General features: G+C 43.5%; 2 protein-coding genes across 3 annotated transcripts in view; one reads left to right on the forward strand and one right to left on the reverse strand.

The window, feature by feature from the left end:
- The window catches only part of MYH11 (myosin heavy chain 11), a 101,888-nt gene that overhangs the window by 45,145 nt on the left and 38,706 nt on the right, over nt 1-18,037 (forward strand). For both annotated transcript variants that reach the window (XM_048865709.2, XM_048865707.2), the window contains exons 4-6: nt 742-769; nt 9,963-10,065; nt 16,526-16,618. In XM_048865709.2, coding sequence (XP_048721666.2) covers nt 742-769; nt 9,963-10,065; nt 16,526-16,618 — 224 coding nt within the window. The remainder of the gene's footprint in view (nt 1-741; nt 770-9,962; nt 10,066-16,525; nt 16,619-18,037) is intronic.
- Nucleotides 1-18,037, reverse strand: part of NDE1 (nudE neurodevelopment protein 1) — a 112,870-nt gene that overhangs the window by 30,050 nt on the left and 64,783 nt on the right. The window lies entirely within an intron of this gene.

The raw sequence follows: 18,037 nt of genomic DNA on the forward strand, positions 1-18,037 counted from the left end.
TGCCCTAGCCCAGACCATTACTGTTACTTCCAACCCCTAAAATCACTCTTAACTCTCTTCTGTGCTCCCTGTTCAACCCCTTCTATGGTCTTCTCTGCTCCCTGATGCTCCTCAGTCTTGTGCATATTTTCCTGGCCCTTCCCCAGAGCCTTTACCATTCATTCTGCTGCTTTTCCACTCCCTCACAGTCCTCATCACTCATGGTAGAAATCTCCTCTTGAGCTGCAGTGGAACTGAAAGAGCACTTTACTTAGGCTACTTGCACTTCCCAACTTTTATAGTTCCTATACTGCCAGAGCTTCAGCTTCTAAAGCTACTGATCTACTAGCATTTTAGCTTTGAGTGGCTTATCTATTGGGTCATTCACTTAGTCTCGTTAGGAGGCTTTTATTGGTAAGTGTAGTACAAACTCTTTTCCAGTGTTATGATCCCCTCTAGAGGGTATCATCTGTGCACATTGGACTCCTCATTACAGTTCATCTCTAATTAAATTTTAAAAAGGTGTTTGAATATTTAACCTTTTGTTCTTTTTGTACAGAATCCTGGTGTTAGGGGCACTTAGTTTAACAGTAGGACAGATTGCCCGAGATGTGATCCCAACATTTTTGACTGACTCTATCATCAGAGTTTGGAGGTCCAGGCAGGTCCTGTTTGTTCAAAAGAATTCTTGGTCAATGCAAATAGCTCTGTCAGTGTGCAACTTTTCTTGTTTAATTAATGGATTTTTCTCTTTATTCACAGATCGAGAAGACCAGTCCATTCTGTGCACGTAAGTAGAATCTGATGTTTATCTTGGTTCAGGGCCTGACTCAAAGCCCATTGAAGCCAGTGGATAGAGTCCCTTCATCATCCACAGGCTTCGGATCCTGCCTTCTGTGAAAGGCGTTTAACTATTTTTAAATTGATCAAATTATAAAGCAGTTGTATTTGCAGGAGGAAACATGTCACTAATAATTTCAATGACCTTCTGAAGTTCAGAAAATTCAGAGCTTACAGAAGGACTTGTGAGGAGCGTAGGTGGGTAAATTCTGTGTTTAGGAAACCCTTAGGAACACAAAGACTCATGGACGTTTGCTAGTGTCCATTCCATATTTTGCTCGTGGTAGCTTAATAGAAAGTCCCAAGTCAGGTGTCAGTACAGAGATATGTGAGTAGCGTGCATGTTTTTTTGTTGATTTTGCCCCCTACTGGTGTTGGCTATAACAGGATCTGTCCTGAAAAGAACTCCCAAGAACAGCACAAGCCCTTGAGGCTTGATCACCAGTAACCTTAGTAGCAGGGCTCCTCAGTTGCTTGGAGTCTATGCAGAATGCATCAGCATGTTAACTCAGTGGGCTCAGTGACTCTGACCATAGTATAGCTGCTCTGCATTCTTTACATTGCCTTCCTAGAGAGTAGAAGCGTGACTTGGAGCTGACACAATTTTTAAAAGCTCCAGTTGGTCTAAGCCTTGGCTGTTCTCAAAACCTCCTCTTTGAGCCTTGGCCTGATGAGTGTCTGCACTCAGGTAGCCCCTGCTTTTAGAGATTTGATGGTTGAGCCTTGGTTGGAAGGTGGGCCTTACTGTGTGGCACATACTGCACTCTGCAACCCCTCTGCTTGTTTTTTGCCCCTGTTTAACAAAACATGCTAAGACTTAAGCACAGGTGTTTTAGATTTGATTCCATATCTGTGACCTGCTCCTCCTCCCTTTTGTCAGGGTGCAGCCCCTCAATTGGCTTTAGTTGCTTGAATGTCAGAATGTTTTTATTGCATTAGATTTTGTGTTTGTTAGGCAGCACCCAGTTAGTCTCAGTGGGAGTGGGGATAGGGATGTGGTTCATAAACAAAAATCATCATAAGTTGCAAAAGATGGTGATTATATTAGGAGCTGGAGGGAAGTCAAGATCATACAGTGAAGTCATACTCAAACCCTCTCTGTGGGAGGTTACTCAGTCAACATGTGATCTCTTGAGTCTATGACCATGTACCTCGATCCTGGTTTTAGAAAAAACTGCATTGACCCACAGTGCCTCAGACCCTGGAAGGTGAGGAGAATTACTCATTGGAACAGTTTTATGCTATGTCTAAGAAAGACTAAAATTATGGGCCAGACCCTCAACTGGCACAGACTGCAGTAGAGCAACACAGATTTACAGCAGCTGAGAATGTGGCCCTAGATGTCTTTAAAAAAAAGAGACTAGAATGCTTAGAATATTAATGCGGCACTATAAACGGTCCATTTACTTCATTTTCCCAGGACAAGACTTGTCACTTTAACAGAGCCTAAATTTATGATGGGTACTTGCTCCTTCCATTCTTGTGCTTTAGGTTTATTTTTCCATTTGTGTCTCATCTCTTCCTGTTTTAACTCTTGAAGGTCTGCATTTTTAGGGGAGAAATCTCTTAATAAGCCATGCCTTTTTGTTAAGGCTTGCATTTCTGAAAGTCATAGTACATGTCCTGTATGTGCAGCAAATCTAATGTTTCTTCATCCTGACTGACAAAGTTGGATCAAGTTGTTAGATTTCACACAACCCAATGGAAAGGAAATGGATTCTTTATTGGATCTCAGATTGGCACAGATCATTCTACAACTACAGCAGCTGATTTTCCAGATGCTGAGAGTAATTCTTGTGTGCTGGCAAGATCGTTGCCTTTGCTTTAAAGCAGTACATAGCTCCCGATAGCTGCATTTAGTTCAAAAGCAGTAGGAAAGCTAAGATATTTTTGAAGAACTGTAACTTCTAGCGCGTTAGCAGCAGCGGCTGGAGCCCCAGGCCCTTTAAATTGCTGCCAGAGCCCCACTACCGGAGCCCCGGCGTAGCAGCGGTGGGGCTAGGGAGGAGATTTAAAGGGCTTGGGGCAGTAGCCACGGCCGAGCCCTGGGCCCTTTAAATCATTCCTGGAGGCCTGGAATTCCTGGTAGTGGCAGCCAGAGCCCCATCCCCGGAGCCCTGCTACCAGAGCCCTGGGGAAGCAGTGGTGGGGCTCTGGGGACAATTTAAAGGGCCCAGGGCTCCAGTCGCCGCTACTGCCCAGGGCTCTTTAAACCGCTGCCAGAGCCCCCGGCTGCCGCTGTTATCCTGGGGAGGGGGAAGGAGGTACTTGCCGGTACAGTGTGGGCCCGGGCTGGCTCAGACATCCAAAACACTGCTTCCAAAATCCTCTTTCTTGCCTATCATTTAGGTCTCATTTTCATCCCATCACAACTAGTAATATTCCTTCATACTACTCTAAATAACTTCTCCATCTTTGCTATTTACAGCTTTTAAATGGATACAAAGGGTCATGTTCCCACACGCTTTTAAACCAAGTTCTACATGTTGGGCTCTAAAACTTTCCTCATCAGGCCAACAACCAAACTATTTCTGTTCTCTGAACTCCTTCAAATCCATCCTTCTGGTACTGAGGTACAATGGGCCACACACTATTTAAGGTGCAGACTCCTGAAGGATCTTATAGAAAAGGACTCTTCCTTCCCTGCTCAGTGGTGAGTGCCTTCTCTGACTACAGCCCCAAATTGCTTTTCAGCTCTGCTCTAGGATACTGCTGACTTGTATCTAATCTTCTGTTCGCTGTCATCTTTCTTAACACTTCACTCTCAAATCTTTGAGCACATCCTTGTGCAGTCACATCAGCTGTTTCCTGTTGCTTGCATTTTGTTCTTAGTAACTGCTGTTTGTTGCGATAAAACAGCACAATCAAGGATTCTCTAGCTTTCCTCCACACTCCTGAATTATACTTCCTCCCAATTCACTTTGTTCGTGAGACAAAATGTTTGTGGAGCAAATAAATGAATCTTGCAAGTGAATCTATTCTGAATTTGAACTGCTACCTTCTTTGCATCCATTCCTTACTGCATTCAGTTCAGTTACCTCAGGATCACCAGGCTTCCTTACTCTATTCCCACTCAGACAGTTTCTTTTTTTTTTAATCAGTTAGTTGTAGATCCAGATTCTGAGTGTGTGTAAATGGTTCTGGCTTTTACAACTTTAAAAGTTTTTAAGTAAACTTGTTGAAAAGAACTGTGGTGCTGAGGAGTTTCTAGACTGTTAACTAATGTTGCTAGCTGCTAAAATTAAGTAGATCAGACAGATTGCAATATATAAAATTATATTAAGGGCTAAAAATATGTGAAAGCAACTTTTAAATTTGCACATTTTGAAGTGCAACAATTCAAGAAGTGCAAAGGTAATAAAGTTCCAACAACAATGCTGTATCAGAGAAGTTATATACACCTGTGTGTGTGTGTGTGTGTGTGTACGTACACAACCAAAAGAAGGATTATTGCATAATTTCTTTGGTTTTAAATTGAAGCCATGCCTTTACTTAACAGTGTTCTGACAGAAATAGTGTCAAACCCTAATTGGTACCCACACTTCATTTAGGGGCATTAGGTAGAGAGCGGATGAGATCCTACTTGTTACTACTTCTGCTGTTTGGCTAAAGATTGTTTTGTACAGGGCTGGGTTTAAAAGGTAGTAGCACATGGGTTTACATTGCAATGGTTGTAGCTTTATACTGAGAAAGCATAGTATCCTATGTATCTATAAATGAAGGTTTAGAATCTATAGAATTTAGTGCAAATTCTTGGGACAAAAAGATTAACTGTATTTTTCACACCTGTGAGCTGCTTCTGATGCTAAAGGGTTGTTGGGTTTTTTTTTATTGGAGGGATAGGGTGGAGGGGATTTTGCTGTGCTTGTTTCAAAGAGATCTTTACAGGACAATCACCCTCATCCAGTTGTCCCAGCAGCAGCTCCAGTTTGAGTTAACTGGTTAGAGTGGATGGGAAGGGACAAATGTACACAGATGTCACAGAGAGTGAGTAGGATTTCATAGCGGTTGCCTAATAAGCATGCTCAGAAGTGATTTCCCAATCCCTTAGTTTTTCTCCAACCTAAACAAAGGCACTAGTCCTCAGTAAGGACCATGGGCCAGATTTTTTAAGGTATTTAGGAACATAGAGATGTGTGGCGTGGCATTTTTGAAAATCCCAGTAGGTGCCTAACTCCCTTTAATTTCAATGGGAGTCATTTCCATGGGAGTTAAGCACCTAGAACCAACATCAATATGCAGTTGAGTGCATCAGGTTTAGTCATTTTGACTAAAGAGTATGGTTAGAATTTCTCCTGCTGTTCTAGAACTCAACTGGCTGAAGGGAGTTTGCTCAAACTTAAGACACACCCACCCTTCAAGTAGAGACAAAACATGAAAAAATTCAGTTAAAAAAAGTGATCGTGTTAGATGTTATGAACCTGGGAAAACAAGATTAAAAAAAATTGTTGAGCTCTTAACCACCGAGAGCCCTACTGGGTGCCCACTAGAACGGTCCCCATGAGAATTCAAGCCATGTTACTTTCAATTCTATTTTTATGTATTATAAGCTATTGTTCTTCAGTCTAGTTTAGGAAATGGCAGCTAATCCCCAGAAGAGCTGGTGAGACTGAGGCTGGGCTGTGACCTCTCTTTACCATCCCCTGGGCAGCAGCCCCAGAGGCACCACAGACATACACCAGGCATCAAAGCCAATTCAACAGCTAGTGCAGGCAAACGCCTCTGCCTGGCTTCTCTCCCATACAGACGCCTTGTGTAGCTCCCGAATAGGGGATAGAGCTTTCTGCTGAACTGAGGCTGCATGGACTCTTTCAAGCATGCACACATGCTGAGCAAACTTCACGGTAGGCTCACTGGGCCCAATTTGGAGCCTCTCCAGAGTCACTGCTAGTATGGAATAAAGAGCTTTCCATTACCCTCACCCCTCTCAGATTCTCAGGCCTGGGCAACACTAGGGTGGGGTTTGAACTAAGATATGCAACTTCCACTATGCTATTCGCGTAGCTGAAGTCAAAGTATCTTGGTTCGAGTTACCTGGCCATCCTCAGGGTGGCAGGTCGACCGCGGTGGCTCCCTTGTCAACGCCACTTACTCCTCCTGCCAAGGTGGAGTACAGGTGTCGATTCAGGGATTGATTTATCGCATCTAGATGAGACACGATAGATCGATCACTACCCACCGAGCCAGCGGGTAGTGAAGATGTACCTTGAGTGTGGAGCATGCCAAGCACCCCCAGTGTAATTTAGAGCAGCCCCTGGGATTGCTCTTATTTCAGGAGGCTTTCCACATGGCCAGAATATAGAGAGCTCGAGCCACATCCCCATTCACCCTATGCCAGTAGCTTAGGGCTGTTACACCAGTTCAGCTAGATTCTGAGAGCCAGGTGTAGGCCCAGGGTAATGCTCAGCCATGGGGGTGCAGAGCAAGCCGGCTGCTGGACTAGTGTAGAAAGGCTGGAGTGCAGCTGAGAACCAGGGCCAGTAGTGTGCTTTTATTCCCCTATTGAGTCCTTAACCAGACAAGGACTGGTAAAGAGTGGCTAAGAGAGGGTACAAATTTCAGCGCCCCTAAGCAAAGGAAAGAATGGTTGCTTTTCACGGACAGGGCCTCTAAACTCAGCAATATGTTTTTACTTTGGCAAGAATAATTCATTGGAAGGAAGTGGGGTAGGAGATGTGCATCGTAGGTAGATGAAATGTTGCATTTGTAGTCCACAGACTCATGAGATAGGTGTTATTTGGTTTTTATTACCCACTCTGAGGAGGTTTCTACCTTTGCAGTTATAATTATTGTGCTGCCTCTTTATTATAGAGAAGTGGGATTTATGCTTTCAGAATGTCTCAGATACATGACCAATCTGTCTAGTTCTTCAGGGCCAGGATCAAAGAGCAATGGCCGACTTTGGGAGATAGGATTCCATACTCCCACTTGTGAGCAATCCAGAAATACATGCTGAGATTTCTAGATCACCACAAGAGAGGGCCAGGCACCTCCTGGGAGGTCAGGGGCTCTGCTGTGGAGTACACCTTGTATAGGGTTCAATCCTAAAACCCTGAAAGATGCTTGTCAGACAAAGCCCCACCTGGAAACCTATAATGGGGGAGATAGTGACCAGGTGCTGGGAAGGGGAGTGAAGATTATAGAGACCCAGGCGGAAAACGTGGTACCAGAGAGTTTCTTTCAACTACTTTACCTACTGTAGGGCATGGCACAGCAATAGAGTATATTTTTGGCATCCCAGGACCAGTTGTTTTGGAAGGTGATTCTTTGGGGTACTATGTCATGACAGGTCAGCAGGAACAGTGCTTGGCTAAATTGTGCTACAGGGCAGTAGTTCCAGAAAGGACACCATCCAAGATGCTGGCCACCAAGATTTCAGTACATTGAACAAGCAAAACATAGAAGGCACCCTACAAATACCTAGATGGTTGGGGAGGTGAGGGTGGGGGGAACGGGTGAATCTGGGCCAAGCCATTTTAGCCCTCCATAGTTTGATATCAGTTTTTACACATTGTGATGTTTAATCAGTGGGATCAACTGTAAACCTTGAAACTATGATGTTCCCTTCAGATTACAGATGCTACCTATTTTGCTTAATGGATTGCAGCGCATCAGACCTGTTGATCTCCATGGTCTTTTAGCAAAGATCAGGTGCAGCATGTTAGATACAGTCTCTTGATAGGAGGATGCATCTCTTATAACCAGACTTGATCTATAATAGCTCTTTACTCCATTTCCTGCTGCTTTAATCCTATCTTTTTATTGCATGCAAAAGCATTTGACATTTAGGAGCATATTTAAACTTTTCATTGTCCACTTCAAAATAAAGTAAATAAGCCTCACAATTGATGTGCAGAAAACAGGATGGTGTTCAGCCAGCTTGGAAGAAAGAAGGGTTAAGGAGACAGCACAGAGCAAAATGTTAAGTAACTTGAGAGCTGCTGTATCATAGTATAATTACAAGTAAAATGATGCCATATATGGTAATACTCCCAGGGATTTAAGAGAAAGCCCAGTGATGGGCACTGTTGCCCTGGGAGAGAGGAAATGCAGTTCACGTAGTGATGAACTGCAAATAACCTTTCCTAAATGAAATAGTTCAAAGCTCAGGGCTTGTTAGAAGAAAGTTTTTTATTTTTCCAAAAGACAAAGTTGTAAGGTAGATTTGTTTGAAAAGTCTGTATGCAGAAGATTTCAAATTGGTGTGCTTAGCTTGGAATCATTCCCAGGACACTTAATTTTTTATCAATAAAACATGGAAATGTTTCAACTCTGAAGCCCATGCAAGGAGGGATCTGTCTTCTAAATTGTGCAAACTAACCCAGTCCTGTGAAAAGGAGCCTGTTAATCTTGTTAAACTTCTGCAAACAAGAACACTTATCATGGAGTACCTACCATAGGAGGGAATTGTACAGAAAAAGTTATATTTCCTAATTAGGAAAAGAACCATAATTGATGCAGTGAAATAGGTCCAACTTCAAAGGACCTGATTAAATGTCAATGGGAGTTTGTATATGCTTTTGTAAACCCACTTAATGCAAAAAACAACGTCTAAATAAGAATCAGGCCCCTAAGATCCCTTGATGCTGGTTTGGTAGCATGAAGGGGTGTTAAAGGGAGTTTAAATTATATTCATACCCACTTTAAGGGGCTTTCAAATGGCCAGGGGAGCGCAAAGAGACACCTTAGGTTATATCGCTGGTTATGACTCAGCTCATGTAAATACATCCAGACTAGTTTTAGCCTAGCTCGTGAAGTACTGTCACAGGTCCTGGAGAACGGACCGTGGCAGCATGGGGTGGCTGGCCTGTGCTGACGCCAAGTAGTTACTCAGGATTCTAGGCAGGCTTGCCCACACTGAAGCCCATGCCACCACATCTTCACTGGCAGTACCCAAGCTAGCTAGATTAAAGCTAGCTCAGATAGGTCTACACAAGCTGCCATTACACTCCAGGATTGCTGTGTAGACTACCTTTTATTAAAATGAGACCAGGGCCAAAGAAATCTAGAAGAGGCAAGGTAGAGTAACCCATTAGGTGTAGGGAAGGAATAGTTGGGCTCACAGTGAAGCTGAACTCTGAAAAGTGACTATGTAAAAATGGTACCCTCTCATTCAGATCTGCTCCCAACGGTCTGATTTCAGAGTCAAGTGCAAAAGATAAATGTCTGATGCTTTTGACAGTTAGCCCAGCAGAGCTCTGGGCAGAATGAGCTGGATTCTTTTCTGGCTCATACATGCTCAGTAAAGTGAGCTAAGTTTCAGTTGCAGGGCCAGATGTGCCCCTCACTTTTATCTGTTTAGCTGTGTTGAAAACAGAGCTATAGAGATGTATTAAAAATTTAGCGGCAAAGCTGGGGAGTCCAAAAGAACCCAGCTTGGCTTCCACATCCTGAATTTTTGGCTGATTTTGCTGTTGTTGGGGGAGGCGGGGGAGAAGGACATTATTTTATTCAGAAACCAACTTGATCTGGAAATCCATTGAGAGTGTCAGTGTGGAAATAGAGCCCCACTGCACCAATTCACAGTTGCTATACTATCTAGAACTGCATCAGTTGGGATTTCCCTGCATCAAGGAGCCCTCTGTGAGAGTTGCACACAGCAATCTTATTGGGCTAGATCCTGGCCTCTATATGATCCAAGCTCAATGGGAATTTCACCACTGTCTTTGCGGGGAATCAGATCATTCCCATATTATCTGAGATTTTTAAAAAATCTGAGCAATTAGCTCTAGGATTAAAATAAACTATGGAGTGCAAATGATTCTTGCCACTGCTGTTGAGTCCCCCACCTTCCCACTTCAGAATATTTGCAGACTTATCCCCTTCCCTTTATAAATGCTCAAATATTCCCAGAGTGAGAAGAACAGTCTTTCAAACATGCATGACATCTTAGAATCACCTTAAATGGACCAGTAGCCAGTCAAGATACAAAAAGAACAAAGCTATGGCCCTCATACTGCGTTCATGGCATCCTGAATTCAGGTAGAATGTGGGGTGTGCAAGAGATGGCAGGTTGGGGTAGAATGCTGAACTTGATTAGTATAGTATTCACACTCTTACTATTTACCCTACATACCTAATCACATCATGGAGGGAACCCAAGAGTCACCTGTGTTTTTCTCTTTTAAATCCCCTCCCCCCAGAGGTGAATCTGGTGCAGGTAAAACAGAAAATACCAAGAAGGTCATTCAATACCTGGCTTTTGTTGCTTCCTCGCATAAGGGCAAGAAGGACACCAGTATCACTGTAAGTGACCTCTTCCATATTCAATAGCTTGCTGCTTTCCTTTTTTGTTTAACTTGTAGTTTATCAGGACTGTACTTAGCCAGCTATGTTAACAGCAAGTCAATTAAGTGATCAAAATGTTTGCTACTTCCATGTCTTGCCAAATAGTTGACATATTAAGAGTACACAATCACAGTTTCATGTTTATGGAAAAAAACCAACAACTTTGTTTGGCATCCCTTTAGGCACAAAGTCAGAATGTACTGAGCTGGAAGAGAGTATTCATAGCTTTCCATGGGGATATCATCTATTTACAGCCTAGAATGGACTGCATGAGCTTCACAAGGAGTTATGTTCCCTATTTTCCCTACCTTTGCCTCTTGGCAACTACAAAAAGTAGAAAAGCCATTAAATAGCATTGTTCAGCTCTACTAGGGAAAAGTATTTGAGCAAGATCAAAAGCAGCAAGGCACCTGGGAGCCTATGTCCCAGTGATCTTCAAAGTGATAAGGGCTATGTCTACCCTACAAGCATTACAGCAGCACAGCCGCAGCATTCCAGCTACATCTCTGTAGCATAACAGCAACAGAAGGATTCTTCCCTCACTGTAGAGGATCTACACCACCCAAAGAGGCAGAGGCTAGCTCAGTGGAGGAATTCATGTTGATTTAGCTGCATCTACACTAGGGGTTAGGTCAACCAACCTACCTACCTCACACAAGAGGAGGAATGTTTCATAAACCTGTGTGATGAAATGAGGTTGATCCAATTTTTAGGTTTTTGAAAAGTTTACCCAACATCAATTTTATAAAAGCTGTAGCAATTCAAATTTATGACACTGTCACAGGGTGCACCACTCACCGCCAGACTGGTACCTCCTCCTGATATACTGGAGGCTGAGATCCCTCCCATCTGTGGTTTGCACACCATCACTCCGTCTCTGCTGTCTGCCTGCAGCTTCTCTCAGCCTCAGGAACCCTAGTGATCTCTTCATGGCTCAGCCCTCTAGCTGTCTTAATGCCCATGTTCCCCCCTTCAGGGAGGTTTAGCACCTCAATAGTCCTAGGCAGTCTTTCCACTCACTGCCTCTGTGCCCCCCACCCAGTGGCTAGTCAGGGAATCCAGTCCTATTGTCTTTTCCAGGTTCTAGCCTAGGTTCCCTCAGCTCAGCAGTCTGTGCCTTCTCTCTTCATAGCCTCACTGCCATAACCCTAGGCTTCTTCCTACTGAAGATGCCCCTTTTCTTCCTGGGCTTACCAGTTCCTAACAGACTCCTCCCTCTTCTCAGGAAGAGTACTAGCTCTACTTATTCCTCCCTCTCTTCCCAACGTGTCCACCTTTCCCCAGCAGCTCCTGGGCTTTATAAGCCCCACCTATTCCTGTCCAGCTGAGCCTACTTACTTAATCAGCTGCTTATTGTTTTAATTGGCCCATCTGGCCTGTCTTAAACCCCTTACAGTGTGAGTGGGGGATAGTCACTCCATCACAGACATAATGGGCCTGCTTCAGTAAGATTTCTACGTACCAGGAATGCAGCATTAGGCCCAACATGCAGGTCTGGCTGGCTCAGACAGGGGTTTGATAATAGAATATGAAGCACTTTTCTTTTTCAGGTCATCAGTTAAAATTTAGTTCAGGTTGGTAGTGACTGGAAGTTGAACCATTAGATGGCTGTTTAAACTATGTGAATGAGACAGTCTTACCAGTCCTTGATAGATAAGTATCCACAGCACACAACAAGCGTGGGGAAGCTTGTGCTGCCCTTGCTGTTCCTATACCTATTATGCAGACATATAGAGAACTCCAGCATCCAGGGTTTCAGTCTGGCACCTTTCACCGGCATTATGTTCACTGAAAAGAAACTGAGAATAAAGGCCTGGTATTCCTGAGGTGGAACACTTCTGAAAAATCAGGCCCTAAATGTGTAAGTGTTCAGTGGCCTATGGGAAACAAACAAATGGTTTCAAGGCCATTCCTAAGGGCCAGCTAGCCACTTTGCCACTACAGCTGGTGCTAACTCATACTTTTTTGGGAAGACTCAAGGACTAAGCACTGACCTGGCCCTGAGACTGATCTGGTCCTGAGACTCTCACCCCTGAAAATGAATCCTGTCAAGTAAGGACGAGGCAGAATGGTGAGGAAAACCCAAACTGCTCTCTGTTCTATGGGCAAATAGAAGACTTCCATGTCTGGGGCTGCTGACTCACTTATATTCACCCTAAAAATCTCTGGCTGCATTAAATGCCCCAGAGGAGGCTTAGGAATTTATCCTGAAAAAAATATTCTTTGGTTTGTATTGAGGGACTAATTTTATGCCTGATCCAAAGTCCATTGACAAACTCCTGCTGGACTCAAATGGAGTTTGGATCAGGTCTTTTATAAATCAACTCCTTCTCAAATGAACCGTGTGCGCACTGTAGTTATACTCTTGGTATGTCTATAACAGATTGTTCCCATTTGTTTCCCCCAGTTTAATTTGTATAGAGAAACTGTTTGTTGGTTATTTTTATGTAGAAAAATAAAACAAAAGAGCCACAAATGTATGTGTGATGGAAATACTGATGTTTGTTTTATACCACATTATTCAACTACAGCAAGGTCCATCTTTTGCTTACGTGAGTAACTTAGACTGTTCGATGTGTGTTAAAGGCACTGAGTGTAGATCTGCATGCTATTGTTGCACCCAAAAAATTAAGATTTTTGTTGGAACATGTAGTTCTTGTATCACATGACAAAAAAGCAACAATAGCACCAATGTTCACATGTATTAACCCTAACTGTGTCAAACTCCAGGAAAAGTTGAAGTCTGACACAGAGGGTTGTCTTTCAAGTGGCACCGTTTTCTCTGTGTGCGCGCGTGTGTGTGTATCCAGATTTTCATAGTTTGAATGAATTTTCCCACGATCCTGAAAGAGCCAATCAGCCTGAAATTTAACCATATGGTTTCTGAATGAAAGTACCCAGAGACTTTCTGTGCTTCAGGTTGAACTTTTTAGGACTGTTGTGAAATAATTCCCAATCCATCACAGTGTGTGATTGATTTGTAACTCTGCATGCTTTCCATTTGATATTGCTTATAATTCTGCATTTTCCTACAACCATGGAAAATTATGCCTGTCTGCAAAACTTTGCATGTTTCCCAACTTGCTCCTACAATTAGTAATAGTACAAAAGGGTTTCAGTATGTCTTCTGCTCTTTTATTAGTGTGGTTCTTGAGATGCAGTGTTGCTTATGAATTTCCACTCAGATTTAGGTTAAGATTGAGGATCATGTTAATTTAACCTCTGATATATCCTCTGTTGATTGTATTTAATATTTCATTTGACAAGCTGCTTTGAAATCTCATGTACGATGGACTAAATTAACTGCTAGGGTAGACAACAGAGGTTCGTGGAGATATACCTGCTTACACTAGCTGCAAATTTGGAACTATGATTAGATAACGAATGATTTGTACTATCCAAGTGGGGCTTGACACTGTAAAGTATAGGTCATTGTGCCACTCTAGTGGCTGATCCAAAGCTCTGTTATAGCTCTCCATTAATGAGGTTGCTTCTTTAACTCAAGCAGTGGAGGTCTGTGCTTACAGTGCTCTAGAACATGGGTTCTCAACCGTTTTTTTTCTGAGCCCCCATCCCACCCCAACAGGCTATAAAAACTCCATGGCCCACCAGTGCCACAACAGCTGTTTTTATGCATAGAAAAGCCAGGGCACACATTAGTGGGTAGCAAGCAGGGCAATTGCCTGGGGCCCCCTGCCACAGGGGGCCCACAAAGCTAAGTTGCTTAGGCTGTAGCATCAGCCCTGGATGGTGGGGCTCGAGGCCCCAGTTTCAGCCCTGTGTGGTGGGGCTTTGGCTTTCTGCCCCAGGTCCCAGCAAGTCTAATGCCAGCTCTGCTTGGTGGACCCCCTGAAACCTGCTTGTGACCCCCCCCCAGGGGGCACTGGACCTATACCTATACCCCTGGTTGAGAACCACTGTTCTAGAAGATCCTAGGATCAAACCCTGCTCTTGGCACAACTGGGGTTGTTATAATGGCAGAGTATAATTGGAAAGAATTGCCCAACCCAGTGTAGCATGGTAGCAGCTTTGCACAAGGAACCTCTCAGGGTTTTATTTCCAGGCAGTTATTTTTTCTCTAGGGCTCTTAAATTAGCTAATTTCTATTCCTCTTCTTCCAAACTACTAGCTAGATATTTTCATAGTTCAGCCTGGTTGAGACCCTGAGCTGAATAACCAGGACTCCTACACCTATACACCAACCATGTCCAAACAGAGGAGTTTAGCAAGATGTTAATGAGCTGTTGCCTTTTCTATGGTCAGGCCTCTTCCCTGTCACACATAGTACAGGGCATCTATGAATGACAGTGATAGTGTTTGGATAGGGTTGCCAGGTGTCTGGTTTTTGACTGGAATGCCTGGTTGAAATGGGACCCCGGCGGCTCCAGTCAGCACCGCCGACTGGGCCGTTAAAAGTCCAGTCAGCGGTACTGCAGGGCTAAGGCAGGCTAGTCCCTACCTGTCCTGGCACCATGCTGTGCCCTAGAAGCAACCAGCTGGTCCGGCTCCTAGGCAGGGAGGGCCATGGGACTCCACGCACCTTCCATGCCCTGAGCACCAGCTCCACATTCCCATTGGCGGAGAACTGTGGCCAATGGGAGCTGGGGGGGCAGCGCCTGTGGTTGCTTCTGTCGCTCAGTGTGGAGCTAGGACAGGCAGGGAGCCTGCCTTAGCTCTGCTGCGCCACTGACCGGGAGCTGCCCAAGAAAAGCCTGCGCCCTGACCCCCTGCCCCAGCCCCAGCCCCAGCCCTGAGCCTCCCCAAACCCCTCATCCCCAGGCCCATCCCAGAACCTGCACCCCCAGCCAGAGCCCTCACCCTGCACACAAACCCCTGCCCCAAGCCCCCTTCCACACCATGAACCCCTCATCCCTGGCCCCACCCCCACTCCAGAGTTCACACCCCCAGCCCAGAGCCCATAACCCCTCCTGCACTCCAATCCCTGCCTCAATGCACAACCCCCTCCCTTACTCTGAATCCCTTGGCTCCACCCACCCCCCCAGCTTGGAGCGCCTTCCTGCACCCCAAATCCCTCATCCCCAGCCCAACCCCAGAGCCTGCACCCCCAGCCAAAACCCTCACCCACTCCTTCATTCCAATTCCCTGCCCCAGCTCAGAGCCCCCTCCTGCACCCTGAACCTCTTATTTCTGGCCCCACCCTGGAGCTCATATCCCCAGTTAGAGATCTCACCCCCTTCCACACCACCTTCACTGAACTGGGGCAGGGGGTAAGTGAGTGAGGGTGGGGGAGAGTGAGCCACCGAGGGAGGCGGAACGCAGTGAGCCGGGGAGGGGACTCCGAAGGGGTGGGGCTAGGGTGTTAGGGTTAGCCAACTTTCTAATCGCACAAAACTGATGTTTTGATCGAGAGGGAGCTAGCCTTGCATCGGGGATGGCCTTATAAACAGATGTATACAGAGTGTACATTTTTCTGTTTCATGGCAAGTGGTAGTTTTCTAAGTTATTCCCTCTGGACTCAGTCCAAAAGTTGCCTTCATTAACTGTTAACTGAGTAATTTACATTGTTAAAAAAATATTAAGCTTTTACAAGAAATTTCTGCTTTAAAAGCTATGTTTGAAGTGGTATACAGAGCATTGTATAAAGAGCGGCACATAGCAGGAGAAAAATAAAAGAATAGGACACCTGGAAATAAAGGTTAATACGGATTCAGAATGTGACAATGAATGATTAGTATAGATGAGGAGGAGGAATTCAGATGCAACTCGCCTCAGGCAGAATTACTAATTGTTAGCATCATTGTGCTGGAAATAGGATTAAGTGCATATTTGCTTTCATTGCATGATTTGCTTAATTCACAATTACTAATCAAAATGAGCAATATAAGAGTGTGTGTAAATTTGCATGGGAATTCATGGTCATGTTTTGAAATAAAGTAATTCATTTCCATATTCAACCTAAATAGCCCTGCATGTAATGTGATTAATAGACTTGGTGTAATCTGCTTTATACCTTTGTGCAGCATTACATTAAAATTCTCAGCAAGTTTTTTTCTAATTACATCATTTTCTATCATGAGATCTCAGTACACTAACTTGGAAAAAAGTCAGCAGGTTCTAAGTATTTCTGGTAATAAAGTAAAAATATCCATATTTGACACAGAACGACCCTTTTCATTAAGGCAAATCAGTAAAGAGGCTAAAAAGATAAGCAGACTTTGATCCTCAACAAGCAACAATGCTGGAAAAGGGTCTTATTTATTTTGTGTACAGAACAGCAATAGACTGCAGTGCACCATTATATAAACACAAAGATTACTAGAGGAAAAAATAAATTTACAAGGAGTGCAAAAATACACTTAGGCTTAAATCAACTTGAGTTTCTCAGGTATGTGCATTTTCTGTTTTCATTTAAATAACTGATTAATTCAAGGTTAACTTGCATCTGCCTGAATTTTAGGGTGAGCTGGAAAAGCAGCTTCTTCAGGCAAATCCGATTCTTGAAGCTTTTGGCAATGCCAAAACTGTGAAGAACGACAACTCCTCCAGATTTGTAAGTAGTAGAAATGCTCTCTGAGTGCCCCATAATGACAGTGTGCAGATGGCTAAAAACCCTCAAACATTGGGGGAGGTTTTTGTGTTTTTTTTTTTTGGTTTTTTTTTTTTTTTTTTTTTTAAGAGATTCTCCATAATTACTCCCCTTAAAGAAGTGATTTAGGATTTCTCCCTGAATCATTATTTTGGCATGTTAGAAAAAGAACAAAACACACTAAAAGTTGGCTGTGTCATAGTCTACTCAGCGTTTAGCAGTACACGCACCTGGCCTCTGCCAGAGCTATTTGGCTTAATATTCACTTTCAGAACATTTTGCCAACAAGGTCAGTTTTCTGCTGGCATGACTTATTTAGCAGGAGTGTTAACATGTGAATTAATGACTGTAAGGAAGAGAAGGGAAAATCATGAAGTTTCAACTTGACATGATACAGGCTGGGGTCGGGGTTTTTTTAAACAAACATTATCTAAGTCTGCTCTTGATGAAGTAGTAACTTCTGTGGGAGCAGCATTAACCCAACCTTTCCTCCTTGTGTGCGTGTGTGATGGTCAAGATGGCAGCCATCACACTAGGGATTGAACTCGGCACTTGCAGAACTAAAAGCACAAACTTGAGTTAGAGAGCCAAGACTGCGACTAGAGACTATAAGTTGTTTGGGTGCAGAGGGAGATACATATCACTCATAAGCAGGGTACACTATTCAAGGTTTTTTTTTTATTGCAATACACGACTAAGATAAGATACTAAAGTGGCTTTCACAATAAATACCTGTGACAATACTACACTATAAAAAATGAGGGTGAAAATCCCAGGAAAATCAGACTACTCTTCTCAAATGTGCACAAGCCTTAAAATAGACTTTATTTTATTCTCAAAAACTGCCCACTTCCTTTCAGTAACCTTCCCATTTGGCCAGTTTTCATATTGAATAATTTAGTCTCGAATGGAGCCAGGATCTCTGATCTTCACTGGCTTGGATTGTCCCATTTATTTCTTAAAAGAGTCTTAAAATAGATGATGCTTCTGTGTAAAGATAGCGCTATGATCTTGTGTATTCTTTCATGGATAATAGATATTAGAAGAAAACAAATTTGTTCTGATTTTTAATTAAGGAGTTGGGGATGCAAGATCTCAGAATATTAATTTACATGTTAAAAACAAACATTTGCAACCAAAAATCACTAATTTTAGTAGGAGGTAGAAATGCTACAACAGTGGAAGGCTTATAAAATAACTAGACTCAAGCCCAGAGCATTTTACCATTAACTTAGCTATAACTTTAAAGTAAATAAAAGTAGTAAGAATTTTAATGGTCACTAATATTCAGCTTGTTTGGGTATAATCCTCTGTTAGCCCTTTAGCATGGCTCATGCTCCTGACCTAGCTTGTGAGGTACCAGGTTCAGTTCCCAGTGACAGC

This window comes from Caretta caretta, chromosome 10 (genome assembly GCF_965140235.1).
Source record: "Caretta caretta isolate rCarCar2 chromosome 10, rCarCar1.hap1, whole genome shotgun sequence".
Lineage (NCBI taxonomy): Eukaryota > Metazoa > Chordata > Testudines > Cheloniidae > Caretta > Caretta caretta.